The sequence below is a fragment of the Pistacia vera genome, unplaced genomic scaffold, assembly GCF_008641045.1.
Source record: "Pistacia vera cultivar Batoury unplaced genomic scaffold, PisVer_v2 Contig50, whole genome shotgun sequence".
NCBI classification, from domain to species: Eukaryota; Viridiplantae; Streptophyta; class Magnoliopsida; order Sapindales; family Anacardiaceae; genus Pistacia; species Pistacia vera.
Window position 1 is genome coordinate 1,060,401 of NW_022196335.1, and position 20,997 is coordinate 1,081,397.

The following is a 20,997-nucleotide window of genomic DNA, read 5'->3' on the forward strand; positions in this document are numbered from 1 at the left end:
TATATTATATTAATTAACAATAATTCTACGGACACTTATAATTTACATCGAATTTTTGTACCGACGTACGTGGCATTCAGTCAAACACAACCACAGTGGAGATAACACACATCTTCCATGAATGAACGTCCGTCTATATTTGATAGACAACCGTTCATCACGAAAATAACAATGAACTCCCATCCATATTATTTGGATGGAAGTCTATTTACTATGGACAAGCGTCCATCTCATTTGGACATCCGTTCATAAAATTTTTAAAATAAAATAATGGACACTCGTTCTAGATAATTACATTCCTCTATATATATACATATATATATATATATATATATAGAGAGAGAGAGAGAGAGAGAGAGAGAACGTGGAGACTGGAGAGGAGCGTGTTGACTGCATCCCTGGACTTCCTTCAACAAGGGTAGCTGATCTTCCAACAATTTTGCATGGAACTGGATCTAATGAAGGTACCAGAAAAGTTTTAAAAAGAGCCTTGGAATGTGTTCAAGGAGTGTCAAACGCACAATATCTTTTCTTCACTTCAGTCTACGAGCTTGAAGATCAAGTCTTTGACCAGTTAAAAACAGAGTTCCCTTTCCCCGTCTGCCCAATTGGACCTACCATACCCTTCTTTCAACTCAAACACAACTCTTCATCAACAATTACCAGTAATCTCAATGGACGTCCCAACTACTTCGAGTGGCTGGATTCCCAACCTAATGCCTCAGTCTTGTATGTCTCATTCGGAAGTTTTCTATCAGTTTCAAGTGCCCAAATGGATGAAATTGTTGCTGGGTGGCGATACTTCTCTCTTTAAAGATGGCTGTGATGATGCGGGGATTGTAGTGCCTTGGTGTGACCAACTGAGGGTGTTGTGTCATCCTTCCATCGGGGGATTTGGGACACATTGTGGCTGGAATTCTACTCTTAAAGCTGTTTACGCTGCTGTTCCATTACTTACATTTCCAATCTTTATGGATCAAGTTCCAAACAGTAAGCGAATTGTGGAGGATTGGAAGATTGGATGGAGAGTGAGGAGAGAGGTTGGGAGTGAAAGTTTGGTGACAAGAGAAGAGATTTCAGAGCTAGTTAAAAGGTTGACGGGTTTGAATAGTACTGAGAGGAAGGTGGTGAGTAAAAGGGCTAGAGAACTTAAAGAAATTTGTCGAGGAGCAGTTGCTGAAGCCTGAGGGTGGATCATCTATAAGTAACATTGATGCTTTTCTTAAGGATATTTCACAGATCCATGACTCAAAATAAGCAATTAAGCTTAATGTACCCTATCCACTCTCAAGATTTGGGGTACTCAGGGCGCCATTTGTTTCTTATGTTGCAGATATTAGGACCTTAATTGTTTGAATAATTAATGAAACTAAGATTTATATATCGAATAAAGAAATAATTTTTCTGTTTATTGCTTAGCATTCTGCTTTTGTGGTGAAAATGTTGTTTTTTTAGTATCCAAAATGCATATATGCCTGGTTATATTCAAAATTAAGGTTAATTCATAACTTACCAAGGTATTTAATTAGTTATTTAATCTCCTTAAAGGATACCTATCTACCTTTCTCCCTCCTTCGATTCTCTTATAGACTCCCCAGTTTCCACACAGTTGCTGTAATATTCTAAGAAATACGTGGATCCATCCGAAACAAAAACATCAAGCATGAAGATTTGCCACGTAGTTGCCTTGCCTTATCCTGGTAGAGGCCACGTCAATCCCATAACGAACCTCTGCAAGCTTATTTTATTTTTAAAATTTTATGGATGGGCATCCATATGAAGTGGATGTCTGTCTATAGTAAACATACTCATATTTAAATAATATGGATGGAAGTTCATTATTTTTTTCGTAAACATTCATCCATTCGTTATGAACATCTGTCCATCAAACATAGATGCGTTCATAATTATTGAACGGTCGTTCATTCACAGATGACGTGTGTTGTTTCCAACGTGGTCGAGTTTGACTAGATGCCATGTACGTTGGTACAAATTATCGGTGTCCGTAGCATTATTAACTAAATAATATATATATTGTTAGGGCCAAAAATCGTCCTTGGCCCAAATAGGGAAATAGGACCACTAGTGAAGAAAGACCAGGCCCAGTGTTACAGAGGCCCAAGCCAGATTAGTCCTATTTTGACATGAGGTATAGCCGGCCCAAACCACACCGGCACAAGCCTCTCAAACCTGGCCCATGTCCTAGGTCCATGGACAAATCCAGAGCCCACAACCCCCTCAGAATACTTTCCTACTCCTGATCAATCTCCCATTCAAGGTGACCTTCCTATTCCTGATCACTTTCCTACTCGGANCATAGTGAAAAGAAGCTTAATCTATTTTAACTATATAGTAATTTCAATCTAGTGGTCTTATAATGTTTTAGGGCATTATTGGAAAATGAAAGTTTTCATCTTAAGTCTTTGTCAGCTTAAGATTGTGCTCTATAGCCAATTTGAAAGAAAAAAAAAAAAAAAATTCTATAATGAAAAACAAACAAAAAGACATATATGTGGTTAGCCTATATGGTGAAGATGAATTGTTGATAAGGTGGACAAACACATGGTCTTAGGTTTGATTTTCTGTTTGGGCATCCGTCATTTAACTATAATTGTAGGCCTTACCCTAATGAATTTGGAATCAAAATGAATTCATTGGGCCAACCATGTGAACTATAATTGTAGGCCTTCGTAAGGCCCTCAATAATTTAAAATTTCTCAGTTTTGTCCCCATACATATACAAACAACTTTTGATTTTGTTTAATTCCTGAGTTGGCCCATGTTTGATTTTCAATCTTCGTGGTGGCCTCTTCCTTTCATATATCGTGGATAGCCCAGATGGTTAGGGCAAATTAGGGATATACATACAAACTCAAATTCGATTCCCCATCTAAGCATTCGTGATTCCAGTGGGAGGCTGTGGTGTGGTGGGTTACTGTACTAGGCCCCCCTCGGAGGATTAGTCGAAGTGCATGTAAACTAGCTCAAGTGCCTTTGTTAAAAAAAAAAAAAAAATACATGTTTATGCTATTGTTATTGCAAAGATGCTATGTACACCGAAAATTGGTACCAAAAATTTATACTGAAATACGTGGCACTTGACTCGGACGTCACCACGTAGGACGATAGAAGACTTCCATAAATGGATGGTCGTCCAACATTTTTGGATGACCGTCTATACTTCTTGGACGGCCATTCATTCAGGAATGGACGACGGTCCATAAAAAATATTTAAAAATAAATAAAAAATCAATGGACTCCCGTCCAAATACTAGGGACGAGCGTCCCTTTAATATGGACGGTCATCCAAATAATCATACTAGATGGACGCCTGTCCATCTAATGTGGACGGCAGTCCCTACCCTTTTAAAGGAACTGCCGTCCTGATTTAATGGAAAGCGGCAGTCCATGTGAGCATAAAGAAGGTTCCTGAAACTGCTTCCAGTAAAGTGGAGGTTATGTGTGATACAAGCCCAAACTATAACTACTCCCTTATTAACAGAAGCTTCTTTTGATCTGAGCATAAATAAGGTTCATGAAACTGCTCCCAGTAAAGTGGAGGTTATGTATGATACAAGCCCAAAGATGGATTTGGTGGCTACTCCGGTTAAAGTAAAGAGCTTCTTAAATAATAATAATAATAATGATACAAGTCATGATTGTTTCAAGGGAGCTTCTTCAATGCAGGAAATTCCACAAGGTAGAGATTTATATGTAGAATCTGTGGTTAAAGTTGGTTCGAAGTCTGGTTGCATAGAGGCACAATCTAATTCCAGTTTGGATTGTTTGCATAATGAGAAAAAGAAGAAGAGGCTGAAGAAGAAAAAGAGGCTTAATGCTCCAAAAACTGATTATATAGATGTTAATCTTCGGGAAGTTACTTCTGAAACAATTACTGCTCCCTTAGGAGCAAAAATTGTATGTGTGCTGGGGCAGCACTCTCCACTTCTATTACTCTATCTAACTTATTCTCTATTAGGTCAATTGTATCGGCTTCTTCTAAATGGTCAAATAAAGTATCTCTTCTACCATCCTTTATGCAGTCTGAACTATTAACCGAAGACTTAGAGGGTCAACCTGCATGCAAGGATAGTGAGAAAAAAATGACAAGGAAGAATTTGCAAAAAGGTTGTTGCTGAAGATAGTTTAATGAAGAATGTGTCTGTGCTACTTGAAGAGCATCTTGAAGAGAAAAACATCAAGAAAGCAGGTGAGATCTAGATTACAGTGTAGAATGCATCTTGTAAGGATGGTGGTTCTGTTGAAAGTTCATCTGGTTCCAAAGAAAAAACTTCTAATAATATATCCGACCATGATACTTTTTGCAAGCATCTAAAGCCGAAGAATGTGAAGTTAGAGACCAAGACTAAAGAAATAGCTCCTTCATCACATATGGTTGTAATAAAAGATGATTGTTTAGTAAATGAAACTAATAAAGAAGACAATTGTCAACATTCATCTCACTCTATTCCCATAAGAATGAGGGAGGAGTTGAAGAATAAACAAGTGGAAGTGGAAGAATAGGGACACCTGTCCATCTAATGTGCTTATTTGGACGGTCGTCCATATAATTTGGACGGCCGTTCATATTAAAGGGACGCCTGCCTCTAGTATTTGAAAGATTGTCCATTAATTTTTAGTTTATTTTTATATATGTTTTATGGACCGTCATCCAATCCTGAATGAATGGTCGTCCAAGAAGTATCGATGGCCATCCGAAAATGTTGGACGGCCGTCCATTTACGAAAGTCTTCTATCGTGTCTTACGTGGTGACGTATGAGTCAGGTGCTACATATTTCAGTGCAAAATATCGGTACCAATTTTTGGTGTCTGTAGCATTGCTGCTAAGTATTAAAGTAGCATAAACATTTATTTAATAGATTAGACTATACTCTAGGTAATTACTTGATACTTACCTTATCGATCAATAAAAATAACCCATATATTATAATTAGAGGTATTACCTCTAAATTCCCCTCAGATTTGGAAAAATCATCTCCAACCTAGTCTGATCACATTAATTTTGATCATCGATCATCTAATCTCATAGTCACGTTAATTTTGGTCATCGATCATCTAATCTTATGGTCAGAGGGAGGTGAGTGATGATTTTTTCCAAATCTAAGGGAGGTAAAAGTAATTTCTGATACTTTAGGGGTCGCTTAATTTTTTAAACCTCGGAAGCATAAAATAAGCCTAAAATTAAGACTGCCAATTGCCAAACACGAACATGTGGATCAAAATCCTTGTGTCTAACCCGCCACCAATATACACAACCACATCCTGACTACTCTTGGCGGCTTCCTAATAGTACCAACTAGGGGTGGGCAAAATTTTAGGGTAGAACCAGAACGGACGGGTATCCGGGTGTCGGTTTCGGTTCCTACTCGAAACCAGCCATAACAGGGTAGGTTCCAGTTCCAAAAAATCGGAAATGATATTATGCAGTTTCGGTTCCGGTTCCAAATCAAAGGAACCAAAACCAGAACCAGGAATTAGGACTAAATTGATATAATATTAAAGAACTGGGAGTTTTTTATATTTTGCATATGAGGGTTTTTTTTTTTTTTTTATATTTTACATATCATATAAATATATAGGAAATTTTGGTTTTTTTTTATCTTAGTATTAAAAATCTTACTAATAAAAGATCAGTTTTTCAAAATATTCTTATTAATATTTAAGTGAAATTAAGAAAGTAATATATATTAAAACATTTACGTTAAATAATAGCTTTTAAATATTTATTATTGGTGAAAACAAATAATTAAATACTTATAATCAAACATCAAACATCAACTAAATATAAACAAATATATTATTTAATGTTTTGCACTTGATTGTTAGGGGTGTAATTATAATTTTATAAGGATTTATTTATCATTTTTAGAAAATAGGGGGTAATTGATATTTTTCAAGGTACCCGGAACTGGAACCTGTAACACAGGTTCCGGTTCCAAATCAAAGGAACTGATCGGTTCCGATTCCTTTGATTTTGGAAGGGTGTTCGGACCCGCCCACCCCTGGTACCAACAACCCATCCAGCATGCACATCGACGGGAATCGTCGGCCACAAGTCAGCAACTTACATGCTGGAAAAAAAAGTGAGTGAAAATGAGCTTTAATCGTATATAATTTGAGTTTTGGAACTGTGTGTAATAAATAAAGATTGAACTTTTAGTTAAAAATAAGTTGAAATTCTTAAGGACGTTAAAGAAAGCTAAGCAAAACCAACCGGTTTGAAAATACTCATGAACCATTAACCAAAACCGAAAAACTAGTTTGGTTTTCCAAAAACCGGTTATTTGAATTGGTTTGATCTTTTTTTTTTTTTTAAATCCTACTTAGGTTTACTATTATATAAGAATGAATTGCGTCCTTAATATTGTACAGCTGTATATTTTTTTAAACTCAATCAAATCTTCTCTATCTTGAGTAGGGGTAGGAAAAAATGATCAACCGAACCGGTTGAGACATTTTTTGAACCGAACCGAAAACCAGTTCAGTAAAAATTCAACCGAAACCGACCAATCAATGCTTAAACCTGTTTTAAATCGAGGCGAATAACCAGTTAACCGATTTAACCGAATTTTAAATAAAAAATATTCCTGTTGGAGGCAATAACAAATTTGATTATCTCAGAATTAATCTTGAAATGACGCTCTGAAGGTCTACAAAACTTATAACAATAAGTTTCAAACACATAACACAAGAAAACTGTTGATGCGTGATTTTGACACCAACCAATGCAGCATGAAATGCTGAGTTGGCCCAGAAGACACACGTGAATGAGGGAATGAGAGTGAAAGAGATGGAGAACAATGTTTAAAGTGGTTCGGATGCTCCAGAAAGTGAATCCTACGTCCACTGTATCGCATTAATAGCGATCAGGTCACGTTTAGCGAGCTGATTTATAAATGATTACAAGTGAGAGAGCAACGTATGCTATTTTTTAGAGAAAATTAGCCAATCCCCAAAATGAGAGAGAATACCTCTATTTATAGTGGGATGGATTAAGGTAATGATTACTAAATCTGTGATATGGTGGGATTATTCATGCAAATCCTTCTTTATGTCCGTTGCCCACCTACTAGAGCGATTACGTGATTTGTGCAAGGATTGGACACGTGGAACCTCTCCAGCCCCTGCTAGTCTGGCGCGCACCCACGTACTGACAGAAGCATGTTGCTTATGTCATCACGCAAGTGGCTACGCCTATGGCTGCGGATTTACCTAAGCTGCGATATTTATGCTGATTGGGCTCTGCGTCAGCCCTATTTTTTCAGGCATACAGAAGTCCCCTAGTTTTTTAAGGTTTGAGAACTGAACCTTGGAAACTACATATTATGCTGTGACTTGACACTTTTGAAGAGATTCTGGTCGACCCAACCTTATCGAAAAGAGGTCGAGGCGATGCTTTTATGCCTCGACCTGATATAGTCATCGCTGTTTAGGATGAGCGACCTGATCTTAGACCATATCAATGCCTTGATTTCATCTTCCGAAGTTCACAACCTGATTACACTTGGATTTCTTCACTAGACACAGAGATCGTGTTGCTTCGGAGTTGAATACACACTTGAGGGTCACGTCGCTTTGCGATTGACAGGATAAAATCGAAGAGTCATGTCGCTTCGCGACTAATGAAACGATGAATGTTCTATGTGACGACCTCTTCAGATGTTATCTGTTGTTTTTGTAACGGATGCACTTAATGAAATACCTTTTGCTTGAAGATGTGCTTATGCGCAATAAGTGTCAGCTATACGCATTAAATGGAGCCTGCTGAAACGACATTCCTTATCAGAGCTTGAATGCGGATGCGGGTGCATTTAATGTGGAGGAGGGAGAACGTGCTGTCGCTTGGGTTTTTCAATGGAAGAGCATGACGATTTAGTTTCTTGAAGCTTGACGGTCACTCTTCTTCGTTGATCTGTACACTGGTCACGATCAACAGTGAGATACATTTTTTCGCCCAAACGTCGTTTGACTTCGGGAAACCAAAGTGCCATTTCTTTTACTATAAAAACCCAGGTTTACTTCGGCAATGTCACAATCTTTATCTTCTCAGAGAGAGCAAGAGATTCTCATGAACTTTGATTCTTTGCCTTTCAATACCAGTGCGCACTCGACACTTGAAGCAAGGGGATTCATTCTTCTCATTCCAAGAGGTAAGCATTATCCTTTGCCTCTTTAGCTATTCTTTGTTTCTGTAGCTTTTATGCGATGACAGTCCGTCATAGTTGACCAGAGATAAAACATTCCCCTTGAGCTTGAGCCATGAATGGTGGCTCTAAAAATGTTTTGTTAGGGTTTTTTCTAGGGTTAAAGAGGAAATACTTACTTTTCCTCGACTCATCGTACGAAACAGTGTACGAGGACTGAATGGTTCTCTGCTTGTCGCTTGTGCAGACCGTAGCAGAATGGACCCCCAATGACCAGAGCCAAGGAAGGGACTAGTTGCCTTGCAGATGCTCCCGCAGGTCCCCCTCAAGAGATCATATCGGTACTTACTGACGAAGACTTTAAAGGGTAGTAAACTAATACGCTATTAGCGTAGAGGTCTTCCGAGACAGGGTACACATAGCTTGGATCCGCCACGAGGGTGCCGCGATTTCTGAGGACATTTTCAAGGTGGGGGGTTGATCCCTTTCCACCCCTTTGTCAGGCTGGTCCTCGCCATTTTGGGATGCACCTTTACAGCTCACACCGAATGCATACATGATAACTGTGGCCATGTACATGGCGTGCCATGAAACGACTGGGCATGCTAACCGCGCTAAAGCTTGGTTGCTCGTACATCTTAAAAAAGAGCAAGGACAAGGATTCCACTACCTTTCCAAGTGAACCGCCATTGAACGGGTATACACAGTTACCCGAGCAATGTAGGGGCGTATGAGATGAAGTTCTTTTTCTTTGTTATGACGGTATTTGCCGTTTTCAGGAGCTGAGTAGGTTTTCCTTTCCTTTGATTCTGCGAGCTTATTTTTGTTCTTTGATAACGACTCTATGTTTCTTCGCGGTTAATAAACAACTAGGTTAGAGCTCCTCGAGGATCCAGACAGGATCGCAACTTCGGCTTTCTGCCAAAGAGAGTCGCGACACAAGATTGCTTGGACAACTGTAACTCGCGGAAGTACGGTTTCTTTAATTCTGAAGCGAACCTAAGACCCCATTGAGTAAACTTCTTACCTTAGCCCTTTTGATTCTTCATGCAGCAAACTATTTACTAATGCATTCGTATGTAGCGACCATGCCTCCCAAGGTGACCAGGTTGCCACGACCAAACAATTCTTCTTCCCCCAGATGTGCTACTGGACCAGCTGGAGCTGCTCCCAGTGGTCCCCCATCGGAGGGACACTGACAGGCGCTCCAGTCTGACTTGCGGGTGTTCCCCCATCTTCGGCTGCTCGCCCGAAGCAGAAAACCATGGCCTAGAGGCCTAAAAAGAGGCAGCAAATTTAACCAAGGAGTAGATCGAAACGGAAGGCTTGGGTATTCAGCCCGGGAGGTCCGAGCCTTACCAAGTGTTCTGCTTGGGAGGCCACCTAGAAGCACGACTGGCATCTTCATTGGTCCAGATAAGACCAGCAGCGTAGTCCCCGGAGGAGGTCAGGCAAAGAGTCCATGGGGGAGCTCTACTTGCTGAAGGTACGGACATACCGTGCTAAACTCGATAGCCAACTCCCTACCATCGCATCGGTAGTCTAACATTGCTGGAATGTGGGCTCGCGGAGAGGCGTTCGAGCAGTTCCTGGCCTCCAACCCCGGACCTGCTATCCACATCCTTCCAGCTCCTGAGCTAGGTAAACGAGCTGTCCCCGACAAGGACTTTTGTTGCTTTTAGTGGAAAGTAAACTAACTCTTTATTCGTCATGCAGGCCTTGCTTTCCCTGATATGTCCCAATAGAAGGTCCAGCTTGGGACTGCCGAGGGATTGGTCGAGCCGAGGGAGGAGAATGCGCAGCTTAAGCAGGAACTAGAGGTCGTGCGAGTAGACAGAGACTCATCCATCCTCAGGCAAGCCAGCACTTGGCTGAGAGGATGCTGCCCATCGTTACGATGGACTTTCAGAAGACCGAGCTGGACAAACGCAGCGAGGAGGTGAAGAAGCTTCAGCGGACCATGGCCGACGCTCTAGGGAGGCTGGCCAGAAAGACCAAGCGCTGCAAACAACCTTCGAGCGGCCTTACAAGTTGAGCGGTAAAGGGTCGAGCTGTGGGAGGCTACTGAGACAGCGATCAGTACTTAAGGCCGAGCTCCACTTCACTCGAGGTCCGTCACTTCGCTAACTGGAATTCAGTAGCGGAAGTGAGATTGAGAGGAGGGCTGCGGAGTGGACAATTCATTCTATCTTTGCCCTTCAGTCGAAGAACCCTGAGATGGATCTGTCCGATCTCCCTGACGAGTACCAGGATGAGCTTGCTTCCCTGGCGCGGACCAAGGCTGAGGAAACGGCTCGGGACCTGGCCTGGAAGAAGAGCATCTAGAGTACGCCCCGAGGAGACTGCACCCGAACAAGAGGTCGGACCAGCCTAGGGATGTTGACTGTCGCCCCTCCGGGGCCTGGGATGAGGATCAGTTTCCGCTTTTGTAGTCTTTTTCTTGTCGCTTATGCACTCCTTTTTATTACAAATAAATAAAGACATTACTTTCGTTAATCCTTATGAGTACTTATAACTTTCGTACCCTTCATTACATATGAGATCGCATGTAAACGTTTACAATTAATTGTAATAAGTCTATGCGAATAGAATTATATATGCAAAAAGGTTACAAAAAGAACATAATTACACTTGTTATTTACAAAGATTGCGAAAAATAAAATCTTTACAAGGAAAAACTGAGTTTGGAATTACTGATAATATGGTCGGAGATGTTCAGCATTCCAAGCTGCAGTACTTCGGAACCATTCAGCCTTTTAAGGTGATAAGTCCCGTCTTATCACTTTGGCGATGCGGTATGGGCCTTCCAGTTCGGACCAAACTCCCGCACTTGGTTCTCGAGTACCGAGAAGAACTTCTTTTAGAATGAGGTCGCCGACCTCAAAGTCTCTTCTTCTAACCTTAGAGTCGAAAAACCTCTTCGCACATTGTTGATAGGCTGTATTCTTAGCTGAGCCTTGCTGCTTTCTTTAACTAGATCCAGACTTGTGCGCATAAGCGCTTCATTGTCGGCTTCGTTGAACGGTCCCTCCAATGTAACCGGTTTCCTACCTCCACAGGAATCATTGCTTCGCAGTCATAGGCTAGCGAAAAGGGAGTTTCTGAGGAAGAGGTTCTAGGAGTTGTCATGTATGCCCACAAGACTTCAAGGAGGTAGTTAGCCCAATTTCCCTTAGCTGCGCCAAGTTTGGCCTTCAGAGTGTGCTTGATGATTTTGTTGATGGCTTTAACTTGACCATTTGCTTGCGGTCTTGCGACTGAGGCAAATTTTTTATGAATACCTAGCTCATCGCAGGACTGCTTGAATTCTTCGTTGTCGAACTGCTTACCATTATCTGAGATAAGGCTATGAGGAATCCCGTAGCGGCACACAATGTTCTTACACACGAAGTTCTTGAGCTTTTTGGTGGTGATCGCAGCTAATGGCTTTGCTTCGACCAACTTGGTGAAGTAATCTACCGCGACCACCGCATACTTCACTCCTCCCTTACCAACTGGCATGGGACCGATGAGGTCGATTCCCCACATGGAGAATGACCAGGGGCTGGTCATGGTTATCAGCTGGTGGAAAGGAGCTCGCGATATATTTGCGAACCGCTGGCACTTGTCACACCTTTTGACAAAGTTGTAGGCGTCTTTTTGGATTAGGGGCCAGTAATACCCTTGACGAACAACTTTGTTGGCGAGAGATTTTGCTGCAGTGTGGTTACCACATATCTCTTCATGTATCTCTCTCATGACGTAGTCTGCTTCTTCATTAGTTACACATCGGAAGAGAAGGGCTCTAAACCCTCGTTTGTACAGTTGGTCTCCAATAAGTGTGTAATGAGCAGCTCTCATTCGCAGGACCCTTGCATTTACCTTCTCGTTGGGCAAGGTCCCATCTCTAAGATACTGAATGATAGGGGTCATCCAAGAAACTTATTCTACCACATTCATGGCCTGTTCGATCGAGTTAACACTAGGGGTCTCGATGAACCGAACATGAATGCTTTCCGGTGTATCTGAATCCAGTGACGAGGCTATTTTTGCCAAGGCATCTGCCATAGAATTGCTATCTCTAGGAATTTGTGTGATCGTAAAGTGCTTGAACAACTCGAGTGCGGCCTTAGATTTCTTCAGATAGCTGATCATATTTTCTTCCTTGGCTTAGTTCTCCCCCAAAATCTGGTTAACAACCAGCATGGAGTCGCTATGGATGCTGATCGCGGTTGCGCCTATTTCTCTGGCCAATCGTAATCCAGCGAGTAGGGCTTCATACTCAGCCTAATTGTTGGTCACTTTTAACCCAAACCGAAGGATGCCATGAATACGAGTCCCCTCGGGACTTAAGAGAAGAAGACCTGCCCTGACTCTCTTTCTGTTGTACGATCCATCGACGTAAAGACTCCAGGTCGACAGATTTTGAATAGTTTCCTGATTGACTTCGCTGGCTTGTTGCTCGAGTTCCTTTGCTGGATGATATGAGAACTCTGAGATGAAATCGGCAATAGCTTGCCCTTTGATGGTTGCTATCGGTCTGTAATGCAGATCAAACTGACTTAGTTCCATGACCCATTTAAGCAATTTACCCGATGCCTCCGGCTTTCGAATACTGCATTTTGGCATCTAACAGACGCTTGCTCGCATAATATACTGGCCATTGAGCCTTGCTTTCTTCTCGGATTAATGCTGCACTAATCGCATACTAGGAGACGGACAAGTACTGGAGGAGGCTTGGACAGAAAATGTGGCTTCCCAAGGTGCTCTTTAACGCTTTGGAATGCTTGTTCTCACTCGAGAGTCCATTCGAACTTCTTATTGGCCCTGAGCACATTGAAGAATGGCAAGCAGCGATCTGTTGCCCTCGATATAAAGCGACTTAATGTCGCTATTCGCCCGTTGAGGCTTTGAACCTGCTTTTTGCTGGTCGGGCTCTTCATCTCGAGGAGAGCTTATATTTTCTCGGGGTTGATCTCTATTCCCCTCTGGTTAACCATGTATCCCAAGAATTTTCCCAAGGACACTCTAAATGAGCACCTAAGAGGGTTTAGCTTCATTCTGTACTTCCAGAGGATGTCGAACATCTCAGCAAGATGCGTTATGTGATCTAAAGCGACATGCGACTTGACCAGCATGTCATCTACNGGCAAGCAGCGATCTGTTGCCCTCGATATAAAGCGACTTAATGTCGCTATTCGCCCGTTGAGGTTTTGAACCTGCTTTTTGCTGGTCGGGCTCTTCATCTCGAGGAGAGCTTATATTTTCTCGGGGTTGATCTCTATTCCCCTCTGGTTAACTATGTATCCCAAGAATTTTCCCGAGGACACTCTAAATGAGCACCTAAGAGGGTTTAGCTTCATTCTGTACTTCCAGAGGATGTCGAACATCTCAGCAAGATGCGTTATGTGATCTAAAGCGACATGCGACTTGACCAGCATGTCATCTACGTAGACCTCCATCGATTTCCCGATATGCTTGGAAAACATCTAATTAATCAGCCGCTGGTAAGTTGCGCCAGTATTCTTTAGGCCGAAGGGCATAACTTTGTAGCAATACAGTCCCCGATCTGTGACAAAAGAGGTATGCTCTCCGCCCTGTGCATACATCAAAATTTGATTGTATCCAGAGTATGCATCCATAAAACTCAGCAGCTCATGCCCGAAGGTGGCATCCGTGAGTTGATCGATTCTTGGCAGGGGAATACTGTCCTTTGGGCATGCTTTGTTGAGGTTGGTGAAGTCAACACAGGTTCGCCACTTGTCGTTAGGCTTTTTTACTAGAATTGGGTTAGCAACCCAACTCGGATAGAGCGCTTCCCGGATGGACCCATTCTGGAGGAGATTATCTACCTCGGTTTTTAAGGTAGCATATCATTCTGGGTCCATCGCTCTTCTCTTCTGACAGACCGGCTTGGCCTCACTATCAATGTTCAAGGCATAGCAAATGATATCCAGGCTGATCCCGACTATATCAGCATGCATCCATGCGAACACATTGATGTTTTCTCTGAGGAAGCTGGTTAGGTCGCTGGCGAGCTGGGGGTTGAGATTGCTTCCAATCCTCAACACTCTGCTCGGCTCGCTCTAGTCGACTGACACTTCAGATAAATCTTCAACTGGCCCACTAGAAGGGTATTCCTAGATACTAGGATCCACGTTATCCTCGGTTGGGCCAGGCTGTGGTTCGATCCGACTGATCGCCATTGCCTGTTTGGGAATGCCGCGGGTGATGCCTTTCCCTTTGCACGCCATCTGCACTGCTTTCACATAGCAATCGCGAGTTGCGTGNGCCATCAAAATGCCAACTCTTGTTGACAATATAGATTGCCATCTTTTAGATTGAACCATTACAAGCATAACATAAATTCATAAAATATCAACTGCAAGGCAGAATATGGAATTATAAATATGCAAGGACAGAGCTTCTACAAACCAGGGGTAAGTACATTGGCCAGGGAATTCACAAGCTCTCTTCTGAGAATAACAGCAACAGAAACATCTTCAGCATACTTGAGCTTCTTTGCTAGTTCAGGTCCAGCTCCAAGACCGATAATGTCCACAGACTTAAGCACAGATATTTTCGACTCAGACTTATACCGAGCATCCTCATGTGTCCCCAGTACAATTCCTATCATAATTTCAAATATTCAACAAAAACTGAATATCACACTATGTTTTGAAGAAATATACATCCCATATCAATTATAATGCCACAAATTCATAAAAAAAGTACCAGATGATAATGCTGTCGCAGCCGTAAGCTTTGACTCATTCGAGAGACCCTCAGAAGAGGCAAGAATGACAGCATGCCACAAATCCATACAAAAAGTACCAGATGCTAATGCTGTAGCAGCCGTGAGCTTTGACTCATTCGAGAGACGCTCGGCCAGTCAGCTTCAACTGCGATCGATTTCAAAAGCCGTGGTGAGTCTGTTGCAGCCATGAGCTTTGACTCATTCGAGATACCCTCAGAAGTGGCAAGAACAACAGCCACATTGCTGGCTTGAGAAGCCTTTGCAGCGGCTGCAACAGACTCACCAAGACTTTTGAAATTGATCGCAGTTAAAGCTGACTGGCCGAGCCCAATCAAGCCTACCCTTTTGGAGCCGAGGCCTGGAAGTCTTAAAACTATTGACTGGCCAGCTTTTCCAGTGAATTCCTCCTCAGAAGAGCTTCAGATAAAAGACCACCTACTCGGGAATCTAGCTTCTGCAAAATCGGGTTTTTGAACTTCGAATTATCGTCCTTCGCCATGTCCTTCTCTGTGACACCCACTGCAAGAATGTCCCCTTTCCATTCCACCACATCAATCTCTTTTGCAGTAAAAGAGATCTTCAAAACATTACCAAAAAACAGTTCCAAATCACATCAACATACAAATCAAATCATCACCGATAATATCCATTCAAATCCAAAACAATTAAAACATAACCAAAAAACATGATAATCAATAGATACAATATACTGCAATAAATCAAGTGACAAGTTAAAAAACCTTAAAACCTAACAAACAAAAGCATAAATTTCAATGATTTTAACCTAATAATCAATCTAAACCTCCACCATTATCATCAGATCAACATTATTCAGTGTGACCAAACAACATAAATTTCCTTCCTTTAACAAACTTCGCGATCAAGATTCTCCCTTTGAACCCACAAAAGATTTATGAACAAAACCAACAAACCCAAAAACAAAATAGAGACAAAGAGGGTACCTTAGGGGGCTCGATTTGAGCGGGCTGAGTGAGGCCAAGAGTGGCACGAGAAATGGAGTGAGCCATGAACTTGCCTTCTCGTCTACCAGAAGAGTAAAAACAAATGGATCCTCGTCCTTGAGATGCAACTCCAAAAGAGACGACTCTAAAACCAAAACCACGAACAGCAACTGATCTAACTGGTCCTAGTTTCGAGAAAAACAAGGAAGAAGAAGAACGAAGAGCTTTAAGAGAAGAAGAAGAAGAAGAAGATAAAGAAGTGGCTAATGATAAAACAATGGCTGCCATTAAGAGTATTTATATACACAGGGAAAAGAAATAGTATAGTTAATAGCTCAGTGACAAACTGACTCAGTAAAGTGATTGCGTTGTTTACGTCGCGGCACCTGTAGCAAATTAGCAATTATCTCGACATGTGTCGACTGTCGAGTCCGGGTTGAGCCGAGGGGCTTCGTATATTGGGACTCTTATCTTTAACGTTTAGCATAAAACGATGTATATACTTGCAAACCTCAGTGTTTGTTTAATAAATATATCAATTTATCTGTGTATCAATGTTATGGTAAAAGTATATCACGTTATTTATATATTAATTGTATTAATATATAATTTATATAAAAAAGTGTCTCTAGGTTGTAAGGGTGTCTTTATGCTGTATAAGTGACCAAATCTGTTGTTTCGTAATCAATGTGAGAGTTTGACATCAACATTTCCTTAAACATGTGTTTATTTTCTTAATTATAAGATATGACATCAATATTTCTTTAAACATGTCTTTATTTTCTTAATTATAAGATAATACCATAAGTGATAAGATAAAGTTGGAGGCCAATTTCAAAACTAAATAAAATTTTAAAATATTTTTATACATTGACAAATGACAATAACACTCAATTGTAGGCTTAATTCAATTACATACTGTATTAGATAAAGTAAAAGTTTACATGGTAAGCCAACTCAATACGTTATAATTTATCAGGTAAATCCTATTGCAAACTGATAAATTGTGAAGGAATGCACACCTTAACTGAGGTTGCCCAATGAGACCCATTTGGTAGTTGATTTTATTTCTCTGTTTTGGAAAGTCCGAGGATCTCGGATTTCCTATTCTGGGTTCTTACGCTCCTAAGGTTGCCTCTTCACGGCGTGCATGGCCCCTCTGATGGCCTTGCCGTCAACAGGGAACGTCGTACTTAGTGATTCTTTGAATACGTCTTATGCCCAGGCGGTTTCTAAACAGGCAGAGAATGCATCGTTCAAGTTACCAATGCGTTTTTCGGTAGATATTGATGGGGAGTTGGGCTTTGTATTCTTGGAACCAGAGATGGTGAAGGTTGCGGAAGATTTGAAGTTTGCCTTGGTGATGAAATTCATGAGAGTTAGGCCTTCCATAGACAAGTTACGTCTGCATGTGGTGAAAAACTGGGGTCTGTTAGAGATTCTACAAATCAGTTTCATGGATGACTATCATATTTTGATACGCATGAAAAATGAACGTGACTTTGTTCATGGTTGGACACGTGAAGGAAGATCTATGGAGGGGAATTCCTTTCGGCTATTCAAATGGACCAGATATTTTAATCTTAAGAAGGAGTCTCCTTTGGCTCCTCAGTAGATTTTCTTACCAGGATTGCCTATGCACTGGTGTAGAAGGGATTGTCTTCAAATTCTAGCAACTCGGTTTGGCCGTTTCCTTGGCACTGACAATGCTACATTGAATAAAACGAGGGCTACGGGTGCACGATTGTGCATAGAAGTGAATCTTAATGAGGAACCTATCAAAGGGTTTCCTATTGTCGTTTCAGCAAATAGAAGTATATGGCAAGAAGTCAGGTATGAAAAACCTGGTTTTTATTGCACTAAGTGCTGTAGACAAGGGCATACGAATGTAGTTTGTCGGATAGGGGAGACTAGGTGGAAGGCAGGAGGGGAAACAACTAATCAAACTTTGATCAAGAACCAGCAAGTATGGAAAGAAAAAGAAGGTGAGAAAGAAAAAACTAGTGAGAATGAGGGGGAGATAGAGCATGTTGTGGACGGTGTTAATGCAGAAAATCTAGTGCAACTAGACAAACTAGTGCAGGACGAATTACCAGTGATTGAACATACGTTGGTACTGGTTGCGGATGGGATTGTGAAGAATCATGGTAAAGACATGCCAATGATACAGCATCCAGAGTATATGGCACTTGTTATTGCACAAACAAACTCTGCCACAGAGGAACAATCTGTGGATGAGGTTGCTGTTGAACTAGTGACCAGAAAAGATTCAGTTTCTATGCAGGGAAAAGAAGGCGAGCGTAGTGAAGTGCAGTTTGATGTTGGTAGTCCTACGGTGGGTTTGCTGGTTAAGGAAGATGTTCTGAACTGAGGTTCGTACAAAGGGGGCCACACAGATCTAATCTCCGAACTTCTAGAGTTGGAATATAGGACTCAACGAGATTCTATAAATGATGTTGCCGTGAGGGAGGACCAACATGTGTCACTTTTAGATTCGGAGGATGAAGATGTTCCGAGCTCATTGGCTAGCCAACCTAGTCGCAAGATGGACTCAAAGAAACACACAGTGAGACAATCCCAACAGGTTTTATCCTGACCTTCTAAACTCAATTTATAATTGATAAAATTTTGGTTTGGGATTTGCGAGGGTTAGGTAGTTCCCGTAATCAGTTAAAAAGTTGAGTAAAGAAGTTTGGTGTGTCTATTGTTGGGATTATGGAACCTTTTGCTGAGGATGATAAGATGACTCGTCTGGCCTATTTGATGGGGTTATTGAATTTTTGTAGTAATGCGGCTTTTGATGGTAAAATTTGGATTTTCTAGAGTGATGATTGTGATTAGGAGGTGTCATCTATGACTAACCAATTAATTTTAGGGATTTTTCGGTTTGGTGAAGAGAAGCTTTACATTTCTTTTATCTATGCTAAGCGCAATAGTATAGAACGTAGAGATTTATGGCAAAGCTTGGAGTTGGTAGATTCTAATGAATCTCCATGGCTTGTGTTAAGGGACTTCAATATTATTCGGGAAGATAGTGAAAGAGTTGGTGGTCACCCAAGGCCTATTACGTCGATGGAAGATTTTAATAATTGTATTGATCATTGTGGTTTATTGGATCTTTTAGTTATGGGACGGCGACTATCGTGGTGTAATGGCCATGAGGGGCATACTCGTAACTGGGCACGTCTTGATAGAGCGCTGATTAATATCCATTTTGCCAATAGATTTCCTTCAGCTTTCTTCGAGTACCTTAATCGGAAGACTTCGGATCATTGTCCTATGCTCATTCATTTCCAAAAACAACAGGTAAGCTTCGGCCCTCATACTTTTCATTTTCAAAATATGTGGGTTTCCCATGCAGATTTTATGAGATGTGTTGAAGAAGTTTGGAAGGAACCTACTACTTCTGTGGGTCTTTTTCAGTTAGCGGAAAAATTGAAGAAAACGAAGCTTGCGTTACGAGCTTGGAATAAACAGGTTTTTGGGCATGTTGGGCAGACTATTAAAGAATTGGAAGAGAGATTGGAGGTTTTAGAGAGCCACTTACAAGGTGGCTATGATAAAGAAGTTGAATGTGATTTCTTGGTTACAAAACTTGAACTGGATACTTGGGAATAACGTGAAGAACTTCAGCTTTCTCAATTGGGGAAAAAGAAATGGCTTTCAGAAGGTGATCAAAATACTAAATTCTTTCATGTTGTTGTTAACCAACGGAGAAAATCTAAAGTCATTTCTAACACAAGGCTAGAGAATGGTATGATTTTGAATTCGTCGGAACAGGTTCATCAAGGAGCCTTAAATTATTTTCAAGACTATCTTTCAAATCCTCCTATTGTTGAACAGGTGGATCTTACTTCCCTTATTCAAAATTCTATATCTGAGGAAAATAATGTGGCTCTTGCTTTAGCCCCGACCGAGAAAGAGATTTTGGCTGCTTTGAAATCTATTCCGAGAGAGAGCTCACCTGGACTGGACGATTTTGGTTCGGGTTTCTATCTAAGCTGTTGGGATCTGATCAAAGAGGATGTTATCGATGCTGCCAAGGATTTCTTTTTGGGTACTACTTTACCTAGATTTTATACAGCATCTTATTTGGTGTTGATTCCAAAGGTGGAGGAGCCCAAGAGTTTTGACAAGTTTCGCCCGATTAGCCTTTGTTCTGTTGCTTACAAGATTTTCTCAAAGGTTCTAGTGCAAAGGATGACCCTTTTTTTATCACAGTTGATTTCTCATGAACAAGGCGTTTTTATTCCCGATCGCAGCATTTTTGAAAATATTACTCTGGCACAGGAATTGGTTCATTCTCTGAATAAGAAAACTAAGGGTGGAAACATTATGGTGAAGATTGATATGGCCAAAGCCTATGATCGTGTAGACTGGCATTTTTTGTTAAATGTGTTAACATCCTTTAGTTTTTCTTCTCAGGTTTGTAATCTTGTTAGGGAATGTGTCACGTCCCCTTGGTTCTTTATTATAATGAATAGGACTTCCAAGGGTTTCTTTCAACCAGCTCGGGGTCTAAGACAAGGTGATCCACTTTCTCCATATTTATTTATTATTATGGAGGAGGTACTGTCTAGATTGCTTTGCAAGAATTTTGAAGAGGGTCGTATTGGCTGTTTTTCACATCCAGTGGGTGTGCCTTTGGTATCGCACTTACTTTATGTTGATGATCTTTTAGTTTTTGTGAACGGTGGTAAACGTTTTGTTCAACGTCTTCTAAGTACTTTGGAGGTTTATGAAAAGTGGTCAGGACACCTGCTCGACGACGTAATATCATGAGATCGACAGGTTTTGTGAAAGGCAAGTTTCCAGTCACCTATTTGGGTGTCCCTTTGGTTTCTGGTTGTCTCACATCTAGACATTTGGAACCACTCATAGAGAAGATTAGGAGGAAAGTTGCTGGTTGGAAATTAAAGATTCTTTCTCAAGGTGGTAGGCTTACACTCATGAAACATGTTTTAGCATGTACGTCAACACATCTCTTGGCAGTTTTAAATGTGCCAATGAAGGTTTTCAGTCGACTAAACTCTTTGCTGTCGACATTTTTTTGGGGTGATTTGAATGGGAAACCAAGAATGAAATGGTGTGCTTGGGATAGGATATGCAAACCGTACAAGGAAGGGGGACTTG

The 20,997-nt window shown here is 41.2% G+C and overlaps 1 protein-coding gene and 1 pseudogene across 2 annotated transcripts; one reads left to right on the plus strand and one right to left on the minus strand.

The window, feature by feature from the left end:
• The first annotated feature begins 361 nt into the window (after window positions 1-361).
• Window positions 362-1,257, plus strand: LOC116105527 (annotated as a pseudogene).
• A 13,327-nt stretch (window positions 1,258-14,584) lies between these two features.
• On the minus strand, window positions 14,585-16,338 carry LOC116105577 (leucine aminopeptidase 2, chloroplastic-like). Of its 2 annotated transcripts, none has more exons than XM_031391987.1 (3): window positions 15,865-16,338; window positions 14,980-15,479; window positions 14,585-14,775 (listed from the first exon to the last, which is right to left on the minus strand). In XM_031391987.1, exons 1-2 carry the CDS (start codon window positions 16,150-16,152, stop codon window positions 15,276-15,278), a joined length of 492 nt encoding a protein of 163 aa, XP_031247847.1. In that variant the 5' UTR covers window positions 16,153-16,338; the 3' UTR covers window positions 14,585-14,775; window positions 14,980-15,275. The 2 variants fall into 2 exon arrangements, with proteins under 2 accessions (XP_031247847.1, XP_031247848.1); XM_031391988.1 differs by having other exon boundaries at window positions 14,881-15,479.
• Window positions 16,339-20,997: the final 4,659 nt, after the last annotated feature.

What these genes read in the sequence shown, in the direction of transcription:
- LOC116105577 (XM_031391987.1), bottom strand. Translation starts at nt 16,152, where the DNA reads ATGGCAGCCATTGTTTTATCATTAGCCACTTCTTTATCTTCTTCTTCT. An exon ending in CTCAAATCGAGCCCCCTAAG is followed by an intron (nt 15,480 to 15,864) that starts GTACCCTCTTTG and finishes AATGTTTTGAAG; the next exon opens with ATCTCTTTTACTGCAAAAGA.